This window comes from Laccaria bicolor, genomic scaffold, assembly GCF_000143565.1.
Source record: "Laccaria bicolor S238N-H82 LACBIscaffold_25 genomic scaffold, whole genome shotgun sequence".
In the NCBI taxonomy this organism is placed as follows: Eukaryota; Fungi; Basidiomycota; class Agaricomycetes; order Agaricales; family Hydnangiaceae; genus Laccaria; species Laccaria bicolor.
Genome location: NW_001889896.1, coordinates 517,726 through 530,622, shown reverse-complemented (window position 1 = coordinate 530,622; position 12,897 = coordinate 517,726). Strand labels below are relative to the sequence as shown.

The 12,897-nt window shown below is 48.5% G+C and overlaps 3 protein-coding genes across 3 annotated transcripts; 2 read left to right on the top strand and 1 right to left on the bottom strand.

The window, feature by feature from the left end:
- Positions 1–745: 745 nt before the first annotated feature.
- LACBIDRAFT_294966 (uncharacterized protein) lies at positions 746–1,480 on the top strand. Its single transcript, XM_001884434.1, has 4 exons — positions 746–767; positions 821–1,001; positions 1,071–1,190; positions 1,249–1,480. The coding sequence occupies exons 1-4, from the start codon at positions 756–758 to the stop codon at positions 1,314–1,316; spliced, it is 381 nt and encodes a 126-aa protein (XP_001884469.1). The 5' UTR covers positions 746–755; the 3' UTR covers positions 1,317–1,480.
- A 536-nt stretch (positions 1,481–2,016) lies between these two features.
- Positions 2,017–4,634, bottom strand: LACBIDRAFT_252233 (glycosyltransferase family 39 protein; the record flags this gene model as incomplete). The annotated part of the gene is made up of 7 exons (XM_001884308.1): positions 2,017–2,080; positions 2,140–2,461; positions 2,512–2,659; positions 2,709–2,866; positions 2,921–4,113; positions 4,162–4,314; positions 4,363–4,634. The coding sequence occupies 7 exons, from the start codon at positions 4,632–4,634 to the stop codon at positions 2,017–2,019; spliced, it is 2,310 nt and encodes a 769-aa protein (XP_001884343.1).
- Positions 4,635–10,551: 5,917 nt separating this feature from the next.
- Positions 10,552–12,604, top strand: LACBIDRAFT_303869 (uncharacterized protein; the record flags this gene model as incomplete). The annotated part of the gene is made up of 8 exons (XM_001884433.1): positions 10,552–10,575; positions 10,628–10,737; positions 10,793–11,045; positions 11,102–11,217; positions 11,268–11,394; positions 11,457–11,882; positions 11,934–12,314; positions 12,374–12,604. 8 exons carry the CDS (start codon positions 10,552–10,554, stop codon positions 12,602–12,604), a joined length of 1,668 nt encoding a protein of 555 aa, XP_001884468.1.
- Between the last annotated feature and the right edge of the window lie 293 nt (positions 12,605–12,897).

Sequence of the window (12,897 nt, the reverse complement as noted above, 5' to 3'; positions counted from 1 at the left end):
CGACAAAGCTTTTCTCCGACATTTGGAAAGCAGGAGTAAGTACTGTGGGTGGAGGGAACGACCCAACCACTTTATATCAGTCAAGGCACATCGATGGCGTGTTTCCCGCATTCTTGTATTCCTCACCAAAACGTGCCTAACACCGTTCAGGTTTGGAATTATCGTCAATTCCCAAATCATTACTCTTTGGGTACGTATGTGTGCTGTTTGTTATCAAACCTAGTACTCATTCTTTGAGCGTTAGAAATTAACAGCTGACCACTGACCAGTGATATCATATTCCGCTTTCACGCGTTTGTATTGCACAGGCTTACACGCGTTTGAAAGTTGGCTGTGTTTGACGTGTCACTTCACAGCTACTAAAGTCTAATACTACCTTCAAACTTGACCAAAAGTGAGTCTTTGACTTCCATTTAAATATGAAATTTATTTCGGGGAAAGTCGACAGAAAAAAAAGAGATGAAAACGGAGCGATTCCGGTGCTCAGAAATTGAAAGATTCGAAAATTCCAGGAGACTAGTCATTCAAGTTGTCGTACCTGCCACTGGCCGCACACTCCCCTCGAACTTCTTCGGAACCTTATCGAGGGTAGCGCGCTTCCCACAGTGTGGTGCCACACAGCCTTCTTCAATCACGCCATCGATAACAAATATAACTTCTTCCATGCTGGACAAAGACTGAGAGCGATTGTGGTCACATCAGCGCGCTCGTATATATAACCACCCCCATTCCTTTCTCAAACTCTAACCAGAAAAATGCCGATCACTGTACGTTCACTCCTGCTGCCGTCTCCCTCTAAACCGTCTCACTACCTATGCAGATCGTCTCGGACGTGCACAAGGCCTCCTTTACAGACTATGGTAATGGATTCAAAGGCTCAGTTACACACGCCGACAGGGACAAGCAAAACCCATTGAGTAGCGGATTCATGGAAGTGAGGGAAAGTGAGGGTAGGGCTTATAACTATAGTATTTCTCACGAGATCTCTCTCGTGCTTGAGGGTACGTTTTCTGTCCTGCTCAGCACTGAAGAGTAGTGAGATCGCTGATGCAACACGGCATTCATTGTAGGTGAACTCGTTTTGGAAGATCAGGCGCATCCAGGCGAGAAAAAAATCGCAAAGAAAGGGTCCGTCGTGCGCATTGACAGAGGTACGACGGCCAGGTGGTCTTCGCCCACATATGGCAAAGGTACGCCCTCATTGGAAACAAGCTACTGTACCAACCACAAAGTGACCCCATTAATCAGCATTCTGGGTCGCACAAATCGATGAAGATTCCCTCGCTCGCCATGATGAATTTGTTGTTCCTGACTGACCTTGAGGGTTGAACAAATGGAGGTTTGTTTGCTGTGTTATCATGGGGAATATAACTTTGGACCTTCTGTATTGTATATTTCATGTTCATACAACCTCCAGTATGGGTTGATTCGAAGGGATAAATATTCAGTAGTATCGTAACAACGAGCAAGCTATAAATGTCCTACGAGGCAGCTTCCGGATACAACTCTTGTGCAACTTTTTCAGCTTCAGCATCGGCCTCAACCAATGGGCCTGCAGTAGCTTTCTTAGCCGCCGCACCTTCAGGTCCCTCAGCGACGACCACCAGAGGCTCCTGCTTCTCCTTTTCCGATGCTGTCGACGTTGCATCTGGAGTCTCAACTTTCGAAGATTCTATGCTCTCAGCCTTCACTGATTCCGTCGACAAAGTGACCACCGAGCTGATCTTCTTCGGTGCCCTCTCCAATACATCCTCTTCCTTCTCAGGCTGTTTCGACATACTCTTGATGTCCTTGATAGGCTCTCCCGCAAAGATATCACGACCTGGTTCTGCCCTCCCTGGTACGGCTGCTGTTTCGGTACGTTCGTCTTCATGTGGCTTGCCCTGTGCGTTTTGATCCTCGACAACAATGGGCGCACGGCCCCCACCCTCACCGCCAATCGTTGAAACCGCAGGTGCGGACTTTTGGGGCGTTGCGACGCCGACGTTGCCGTATTGCGCATACTATCAGAATTCGTCAGTTGGTCCTTGTATATCGTGTTGAGATAGATGGGTGACTTACATCAGTGTGGAAATCATGACTATACATAGCGAAGATCAGCAAGCGGTCTATGCACAGCAGACCTATTTTTGAGCTCACCAAGAGAAATCCCACGTCTTCATCATCTTTGCCTTTTCGCACTTTGATCTCGTCCAGGGACTGCCATACGTGAGAGGGCTATAATACTGGAAGTTCCATATGGCGAGGATAATCAGTACACCAGCGATCTGTAACCGCATGCGAGGTCGGAGCGTCGAAGTGAGGAGGTCAAAGACACTACATGATAACAGGATTGCAAAGTATAGCGCGGGGAAGTAGTGATGCAGGAAGAGCTGGCGGCCCATGAGGAAGAAGGGGAAGTAGTGCAGGCCCCAGCCAATGAAGAGGAAACCACAAAGCGAGTCGTATTTCACAACTTTGGCTGGATGAGATGTTAGAAGGAGGGGTGAAAGGACGATAGACAAGGCGTACTGGAATCAAAGTCTCTGAATCCTCTCTTAGCACGTAAAATCAGGAAGCCCCGGACGAAGATGTATGCAGCCACGGATAGGGTGCTCAGATACCACACGAGAGGGTTTCCGATTAGATAGATCTGACGATGTTCTTTCACCCAAAAATTCTTTCAGTCATAGTCAGCGATGGCCGTGTGCAGAAGAGCGAAAACGCACAATACCACGACGAAGAAGTGGCCATGAATCCGGACGGGAGTCAAAGGCGTGTCGATCGGTCAGACCAGCGTTCGTCGTCCACATAACTTTCTGGAGCTCCCAGAACTTGGCAAGGAATCCAGGTAGCTTATAGTTGACCTTGGGTGCGTCGGGGGGTACTACACATCACACCCGTCAGCAAGCCCAACGAATCAAACATATCGAACACGCACATTGCGGATGACTCGATGTCTCAATAAACCACAACGAGTTGGCCCTGACAGCATTCTTATTGCACGTTACCTCCTGCTGCTCGAATCCCCATTCAGGTAATTTGACCTTGTGAGAGAACAAGTAACACCCAGTCAGGACATGCCTCAACCTAAACGTCGTCCGCAGAGTCCTCAAACGCTTCGTCGACTCCTTATCCCGGCGATCCCCATGCTCAATCTCCACGAACCAATCATCATTAGCGTCACCCTGGAATCCAGGCATACCATAAGCAGAGACTTCGTTCTGGAAGTCGACATCGGACACCGGAGGACGGTGATCATGCGAGTGGACATGTTTCTCCGTGGCAATGTGACGGAGCTTGATGCGCATCCCGGGGGTGATGTACTCTAGTGGAGAATTCTCCCAATCAAAATGGGTGTCACCATCCAAAGTGGCGTTGAAGATCCTAAAGTCGTTGTTGGAGTCTCGGTGAGGATACAGGGTGATCTGTTGCTGTTGACTGCCGCCAGGGTAATTGTGGGGATGCGAATGGAGGTACCCGCCTTGCGTGTTGACGTGACGAATGGTGACCTGTGACCCTACAGCGACGTCGGCAAATGTGTCTGCCATTCCCCGACCGCCGAGGGTGTGTTGGAATTCGGAGCTCATGAACCCGTCACCGTCACCCGAGTTTTCGAGGATCAGGAAATGGATTTCGAACATGGCCATGTAGAAGAAGATGGGCACGACGATGAGGCAGAGTGCGCGGGCTAGGAAGTGCCGTGCGAACAGCCTGGGTGGTACTCTCAGATCCCCAAGGAGGTTCCATAGTTGATATAGCGTGCTGACCCCCACTGTGGCGATGGTGAACAACCCGACCCACTTGCAGCTCAACACTGCACCAAGAGATAACCCAGAAAGGGTGAGCCACGTCCACCATGACTCGGTAAACGGTTCATGTTTATCCTCATTGCAGAACCCGACCCAGAGGAAGGTGGTGAGAGCTGTAAAGAAGATAAGGGGGGAGTCTAGGAGGATATGACGGGATTGAGTGATCATTCCGTTTTCGAATGTGATGAAGAGAGAGGCTAAGAGAGCGGTGGTTGCGCGGCAGTCGAGGGCGCGGAGGGTGAGATAGGAGATGGGGATGGTAGCTACACCCAGAATGGCTGGTAGCATTCGCATGGCGACGTAGGGCACGTTTTCGTATGGCCTACAAAGATGAGTTGGTTAAGCGCTGTGGGGCGGAGATGGCACTCACTTTGCAATGTCCTTGAAATCAAACTGGCCATCATAGCCAAAGATAAAAGCAGCCAGTGTTATCAGCAACTTGGCGAGTGGTGGATGCACATCGACAAAGTACTGCGTTTTGATGTATTTCGAGGCAAATTTTCCGAAATGGACTTCGTCAAAGCTGCACCGGTAAGGGTTAGATATATCTGGGCCACGAACAAGGACTCACACAACGCTATTGGGCTTGGACAGTCGGAACAAGCGCACGCCTGCTGCAACCAAGACGATGAAGAACAGCAACTTCCACTCCCCAGACGTCACATTCAATCCTCCCGGTGGATAACTCGTCGTTCGGCCCGGACCAAAGCCTTTGGACGCAGCAGCTCTACGGGCGTCCGCGTCCAAGTGGCCTTCCCTGGGATGTGGAAATCGTTGTGAAGTTGTCGTTGGGATGCCTGGGGGCGGCGATGCTGGCCGTCGTGCCCTGACATTGGCAGACATTTTAGTAGAGAACTAGGAGTAAACCAGTCAACTGAGTTCTTTGGATTATGTGGTGTTATAGGAGAAAATTAGAGCATGAGGATGGAGGTTGGAGAGGAGAAGAATGGCGCCGACGTGTCTGGTGTGTCAACCCCTTTTGGAAACCCCTGATATCAGGAACTGCGGAAGTGCGCACGACGGTTTTCAATCGCCCAAGAAACGCGACAGACAAAGGTAAGTAAAGCGGAAAGGTCGTCTTTTGGGTTAAGGACACAAGTCGGGATTTATTACAACGACTGAGTTCAAGGATAATGCGCACTGTATACTGTGGCAAGAAAGCTTATTACTTAACCCTTCCTACAGCATTCGAATCTTCAATTCAAGTTGGAATAAGGAAGCGTAGCAGAAAAACTCCCTAAGAACAGAAGGGAGATGGAAACTCTTCCGAAAGACAATTGTTACAGCTTGGGCAGTGGGGCTTTTATTGTCTAGACGTCGAAAGTTAACTTTGACTTGAGCTTGACCCAAATTTGACCGCGCAATAAACGTCTGGAATCTGGTGTCGTATTTCCTGCCTGTTTTTGAGGTTGAAATAAGACTAGCAGGTCACTCAACAGAAGAAAACAATGATTCCTTGCTCAAGAAGAAGCGGACGCAATGTTGTGCTCGGGAAGAGAGAAACCTAGGAAGACAGTTTTGAGTTCGGATGTTATAGAGAGCTCAGGTTGAGGGGTCCTCGTTTTGGATTGTTGAAGAAAGAATGCAAGTGGCGTCTTCGGTAGAGGGGTACTAGTCACTGGCAGAAACTGTCAGAAAACGAATGAATATCGCAAGAATATCGCGGAGACTGACAGGTAGGTGGCTAAATCCACGACGGAGGAATCGAAGCCTCTCCGAAGTGAACTTCATCTTCGGAGGTTGAATTCGCACTTGTAAAGAGCTCTCGCTGGACGAGCCTACCCTAGGACAGCTGTGCCGCATCCCAACTAGTACATGAAAACTATTAGACCAGGTTCAGAGACAAAATTGACATCTACCCGGATGATCCCACTAGTTTTTTTAGGCCATGTAACATCGATATAATGACAACGTCGAGGCTATAGCACCTCAGGCTAGCCAATTTTCCCGGCTTCTAGTAGATGCGTTGCCAATGCATTGCGGGTCGTACTGTGCGGGGGGTCAAATCTCAGGGTCGAATGGGGCTCAGGACGATGACAATTTTCGGGAGACAGTTGTCGTAGAAATATAATGTACATGTGTGTTCCAGAGAGAGATCACGGTGGAGAAGACCGCCAGTGGACCACAAAAAGGTTGTGAGTAAGATGGGTGTCACGTGCACGTTAGACGAATTGCAAGTTGAATAAGCGCCCATGACACCCCCTGCTTTCCTTTCGCCACTTCGTATACGTAGGGTATCGCCATCAATGGGTGAGCAAACTTCTCCATTGCTAAAGTCGAGGATTCCCAGAAAGACCGTCATCATTGACCGTAGCTTGTGAGAATCTTTTGTACATGTATTGCCAGTGATTGATTCAGAAGTTTGAACTTCACCATCGTCCACTTTGCAGATTCGGTCTGTCCTGGGAATGGATCATTCGCCAAACTCATTGTCCTCTTCAAAAAGGAATCATCTATTATTTCCGGGGCGACACGATATTCGAGCACAACATCCATTCCTCTGGGAAACATGAGGTCAGAGGTTGATACATGTCGCTCACTGAGAAAGTCGATATAATTAACTTTGTTTTCAAGCCACGAATCATTTGTCCCGAAACATCCGTCGCGGCGTTTGACCAAAATTTCGTTCGTCCCCATCAAAGGCAATCGGATCCTACTATTCGCAGAGTACTTCGACAGGACGACTTCCGAACCCTATCTACACCTATCAATCCACGAAATCCGCTCCGAGACCATCGTGTTGGTTCTGCTCTGCCATGGTCTTTCAGCGGTAGCGTTGATGGTCACCTTAATAATCTTAATTTGGAGCTGATAAAATCCACCGAAAACGAATTGGGAATCACTTTTGGGGTGCAATCTGGCGACCATTGGAAGCTGCTCCACATAGTGATGTGCAGGCCCGGCTTGGCCTGAAAGCCACGGCTATGGCCCGGCTTTGCATGGCTCAGGCTTGTCCAATTTCAAGCCTGAGCTTTTTGCAAGGCTTTAGGCTGGCTCAGGCCTGGCTCAGGCTCAGGCCACGGCTCATGGGCTAAAGTTGAAAAACATGAACAAACAATCAGCTACTCTTGAAACGATGTCGCTTTTTATGTGTCTTGGAAACTTACTCACCTTTTGAACATGGATATGACTAGTTCGTTGGAGTATGAGTCAAGAAAATCAATGTTATCAACCCCAATGCTGTAAGACTAAATAATTAGCACAACCATATCACGACCATATCACACTTACAACTTTTTAGCATAAAGATCACAGTAGAATCTGAGTCATTCCCCATCATAAACCTCAGGCCTCAGTGATAAGACGATATGTCCCCTCTATCACCAACTTTCTTTTGCACTCCTGATTATGCACCCTACAGTTCACCTCGCATGTGACCCAGAGACGTTTCAGCATGATGACCGATGATGTATCTTGACAATCTTGCCACCAAACACCCTGAAATGCTAGGGGCCACTCTTCTCAACAATTCTCAACAACTTAATCACATCAATTTTACCTCTCCAAAGCAAGGTCCTGCCAACCTTTGAGGCCATGGCTCAGGCCACGGCTCAAGGCTTCATGTATTATGAGCCTGAGCCTTGGGCTTTCCTGGGCTTTGATGACGGCCCAAGAAGGCCCGGCTTTGGGAAGGCTGGCCCTGGCTGGCTTACGGCTTTGGGCCGGGCCTGGCACATCACTAGCTCCACATCTCTACTACCGCAACTGACGCCTTGAATAAATTTCCTTTAATTGAGTCGGGGAGGATAGATTTTCATCTCAAGTCCGATCTGAGGTTGTTGGTTGACCCAACGCGTCATGGTTTGTCCGAAATCAAGCAGTCGTGTTGAACTTGCTTCTGATGTTCTCCAGTCACACTGCTATCCCCCTACAGGTGCATTCTCCTAAATGTGGATATGAAAAACCAACGACACAACGAAACAGTTGATATTCACTATTTGAATTCTGGTGGTACAAAATTTTCCTTCGTTACCTGTCTGCCTATTCCCGCAACAAGACTTCTTTACGATCTACCAGAAATTCCATTTTCTGCCAATGGGGCCAAGTTTGCTTTGGATATGGATTGCAGTGGCGTGTCTGTTTGGGATATCCGAAGCCAAGTTCCTTCACGGACATTCACGGAAGTCCCCTTGCCCGAGCAGCTTTTCCAACCTCAAAGATTTCTTCGATTTACGAGTGGAAATTTAGGAAAAGAAATTCTGGTATTTGTAGCAAGGGGGTGGCGGAATGTGGAAAAGAGACCAACACTCGTTATTTTTTTTTCAGGGTTCCGCCTGACACCCCCCACCATTACCTTCCTAATAAAGTAAGGATATTCGGAAGGTTTTATGATAATAGCTGTAAAACCAAGTAAATCGAGGATGTTTCCGGATTGTCGAAGTGTTGCAAAAAGCGTGGCGATCTTGGGCATTGACGGTGAAGCGAGCGTTCCCTGAAGGTTGGTTTCAGGGGCAGGGTTGAAGGGACAGCGCTCTTCGGCTACACGGCCACACATACACCAGAGACGTGAATTCGTAAGAACAAAATGTTTTTGTGGAGCGGTTAGAGTCCTTGAGCGCTAGCTTGAGCGTTTGAACGTTTACGGTTGGCGCATTTGCGTAGATTGTATCACGTGGACTCAGGTCTTGAGCGCTTGAGCCTGAGTCCACTGTTCTTTTACGCACCGACCACCTTGTGCGTGTCTTTCTCCATATTTCTAGTCTTCGCTGATCCTCTGGGATGGGATATCCACTCACGCAACTTCATACGTCGCAATTCTGATATCAAGCCAGATAACTTTCTGATGGGCATTGGAAAGCGCGGTAATGAATTCAATGCCATCGCTTTTGGTCTCGCCAAGAAGTTCTGTGACCCCAAGACCCACCTCCACATTCCGTACAGAGAGAACAAGGACTTGACGGGTACTGCGCGGTGCACATCCATCGGTCAACACCCATTTAGGTGTTGAGCAAGTACGTCGTGATGACTTCAAATCTCTTGCTTATGTCCTAATGTACTTCCTCCATGCAGTTCTTCCTTGACAGGGTCTAAAAGTTGCCACAAGAAGCAGAAATACCCCCACCGACCTTCTCTGCCATGGATTCCCAAACGAGTTTGAGATTTTCTTAGACTACACTCGTGCTCTTCGCTTCGACGACCAACCTGACTACTCCTATCTTCACAAACTCTTCCGTGAACTCTTCGTGCACGAGGAGTACCAGTACGACTACGTATTTGACTGGAGCATCCAGCGAGGAGCCCAAGATGACCAAACAGCAGGACCCAGCTCCAAAGCAGGCGGCACAGGAAGGGGCGAGCTTGTTCAAAAGGATAACGAGCATCGTGCTAGTGATAGAAGTGAGCATTGCATGGGACCGAACTAGTTTGGCATCTTGCTAATGTTTTATCCACCCAGGTTACATTTTCACACCAGGTAAGCACAGCAAGCTGCTCCAGAAGCTGCGGGCGAGCAGCGCGGCAATCGTGAAAGGGACGCTGAACTTTGGTAAATGGGCTTGTTGCATATCTGATCTGCCTGTCTCCAGTATACGCATCCCAAGTGCAACTGGTCGATTGGGGGGGGTAGCGGGAGGGTTTCGTCAGCTTGGTTAATGAGTTCAGTGGTTACCTGTGCTCAAAGGAGCTCGTGTGGGGGCCATAGACGAGGGTCTCCCGAGGTTGTCATAGATGCCCCTGTGCCCTGAGATAGCCCTGGAACGATGGTGGCAATCTCCTCTAATCTCCTCCAGCTTAATTACAGCAGTTATACTTGGCGAGATCAGCTGTCGCTCCGACAACTCCAGTGCAGAATGAATCGAACCGAACAGACAACGATTAAGTAGAAGACTTTTACACTGTAATGAGCTGTTGCTAAGATAACCTGAATTCAATAAAACTTGCCTCCGTAGAAAGGATTAACATTCTCCTGGAGGATATTGAAAAGAAAGGTATCAACGCAACACTGAAAGGCATATCACTCAACGAAGATGCACAAAAAACACGCAGGATTGTGGCCAGTATCAACACGTACCCGATATCACTCGGAGACTGAGCAAGGGATCCAAAAGATGGGGAGCGCCAGGGAAGCGAGCAAATGTAAATCGGCTGGGAGCGGCCAAGCCATCACTCAGTAAATCCAGTAAATCCACTGGATTTACTGGTAAATCTCTCAGAAATAAGTCCTTAGGTGCACTTATGCATTCATATTTGGACTTTACACCATAGGACTACATAGAAAACTGTGTTCTTCCTAATGCTTGATGACTTGATAGCACCATAGTAGACTGATTTGTTTATATAGTTGTCCTTGCCCACACATGTTGTTTATTCTACCATACATTTTTATCTGTATGTAGTCGAGCGCGAGTCCGACGCGAAGTTTACAACACGTAGTTTACGACGCGTAGTTGACACGTGAGGCACAAAAGCATGTGACTCATCGTTGAGCGTTCGTTCGCCACCCGTTTTCTCTTTGTCTATCTTTTTCTGCCCAGTGTGTGCATGCTGCATGCTGCTCGCCTCGTCTATGTCGCTTTGGTATATCCGAGCGCCAGCGAGCGAGCAGCTGCTGCTTAGGCCAGGCAGAAATAACTGGGGCTGCAGTTGTTCACCATCTGCACCATGCCACAACACCATCTCTGCTGCTCATTCACGGACCCGCTTCATTCTCAACTATACAATGTTGCCAAGTCGAAAACTTTCGGAAAGGAGAGTCCGTAATTAGGAGGTTACATCTTCGACATTTTCCTCCGTCCTCCCTTCTCTAGGCCTCTTAGAAATTATGGGTATCCCTGGCATCTGGAATGTACGACACTCAAATCTTTTGTGGTCCCCCCAAAATTGATTGTCTTTATCAGATTCTGCTGAAAGCAAAGCAATCACGCCCTTTCACTGAGCTCACAGTTTTAGAAGGGTTTGAGGCAAATCGGCGTGGAGCTCGGACCCTCATGATTGGTGTTGACGCAAGGTATAACATTTATATCTCATCTATTCATGAGGGAAGCTAATCCAGTCACTGTCAGCATTTGGCTGAACCAGACACAGTCGATCTTCCATGTACCGGGCATGCATTACCAGGCTGGTGAAAACCCCGAGCTCCGAACCCTTTTCTATCGCCTCGCGCGCTTCCGCAAGCTCCCAATCCACCTTGTTTTCGTTTTTGATGGAGAACACCGTCCGTCGATTAAACGAGGCGTCAATGTTTGCACCAAGGCACATGCGCTGACGAGCTCGTTCCAGGAGTTCATTGAGCAATATGGCTATAGTTTCCATACCGTTGAGCTCATCTCCTGACTTACTTCTCCTTGAGACTAATCGAGGCCCACTTTTAGGCACCCGCAGAGGCAGAAGCAGAACTGGCGGTCCTCAACTCTCACGGGATTATTGATGCCGTCTTAAGCGACGATGCGGATACGCTCCTTTTTGGAGCAACTCATCTCATTCGGAAGTAAGTCTTCACCTCAATATCCTTTCGAACAATTCCATAGCCATTCCCAGCCCCAATGTCAAAGAAGATGGTGATAACATCAATATCTACACGGCTGACGCCATCTGTTCGACCTTGTCCCTCACAAGTGGTGGAATTCTATTACTCGCGATACTCAGTGGAGGTGACTACGATCCGGTGAGCCAGCAGTTGCCGTAATTCCCTTTTCTGTGACTAATTCAGCCTAGGTTGGATTGCAGGGCTGTGGTATGACAACGGCGTACAGCCTTGCTCGTGCTGGCTTTGGTGACGAACTACTGCATGCCACGAAGACCTGCCCACCACCGGAACTGGAACAGTCTCTTGAGAAATGGCGCAATCGCTTACGCATGGCGCTTCGGTACAATGACGCTGGTCATCTCTCTAGACGCCAGGTTGCCCTTTCAAACAGTGTACCCAATACATTCCCCGACCCCAGAATCCTTGCCCTTTATGTCAATCCCATCACATCGTGGTCCCCCGGCCAGAAACTACCCAATACAGCTGCATGGGTACCTCGAGAAGTCAACCTCACCAAACTAGCTGCGCTCTGTGAGCGCTCGTTCACCTGGGGCACTTCAGATGGTATCCTTTCATGCTTCCAAGAACATGTTTGGCCTGGCATGACTCTTTATCGACTGGTTGAGGTTCGTCATCGCATTATCTCTTCACTTTGATATTTGCTAATGAGAAATCAGGAAGCTAATGTTGATCCTACTGCAATGCTTACAGCGCATTTTGCCCAAACTATTGCTGAAGGGACGTTTGCTCTCTCGTCCATCCTTTGCATCGTTCGACAGCAGAAGGCTGAAAAGAAAGCAGTTCCAGGTTATACTGTGGAAGTTCAAACAGGCCACCTCTCTACGGCCACGCTCTCTGGTCTTCGAGGTCTTCGAACATTCACCGAAGCTACCACAAAGTCCGCTACAAAGAAGACAAAAATTTTGCCAGGGAGAATGATGGTATGGGTGCCCTGCTCCATTCTTGAGCAAGCACTGCCAGCCCTCGTCGCACGCTACCAGAAGGCACAAAAGAGTAAGAACAAGCCCAGCCTTGCTGTGTCTTCAACCTACAAAGCTGTACGTGATCCTCTCTGAGCCTATTTCATCGTTTATTCTAGATGTTTTTATCATTCCAGATATTCCCGAAGCTTTTTCCCACTGCTGCCATCGCTGGGCATGACACGGCACCCGTTGCTGGGCCTAGCACTGACCATAGGGTCGGCCCCATCGCTGTGCATGGGGGAGCTTCCACTGCCGCCGTTGCTAGGGGTATCATGGCACCCATCTCTGGGCTTAACGTGTGCCCACTGCTGGGCATAGCATTGCGCTCGTTGCTGAGCATCATGCCACACTTGGTAGCTCACTAGACAATGCTATTTACATTGATTGAAAGGTTCTATCATGCACATTTTTATTATCTGTCACGGACATGTTCTATCTTATGGACTTCTTTACACAACTACAACAAAAATCGGCATGCCACGGCAATAGTTATCTATTTTGTAGATACACTTCTGCTGTACAGACATACCACGTACAGATCTTGAAATTTGGTAGCAAAAAAATAGGTTCCCCCTTTTCGGCTCCGTTTGTCTTGAAACAGGGAAGAGACCTAGACACCGCTATGAGACCTAGACACCGCTACGTCTATCACTCATCC

Coding starts and splice junctions, on each gene's coding strand:
- LACBIDRAFT_294966 (XM_001884434.1), top strand. Junction 1,002..1,070: donor GATCTCTCTCGTGCTTGAGG/GTACGTTTTCTG, acceptor CATTCATTGTAG/GTGAACTCGTTTTGGAAGAT. Junction 1,191..1,248: donor TTCGCCCACATATGGCAAAG/GTACGCCCTCAT, acceptor CCCATTAATCAG/CATTCTGGGTCGCACAAATC.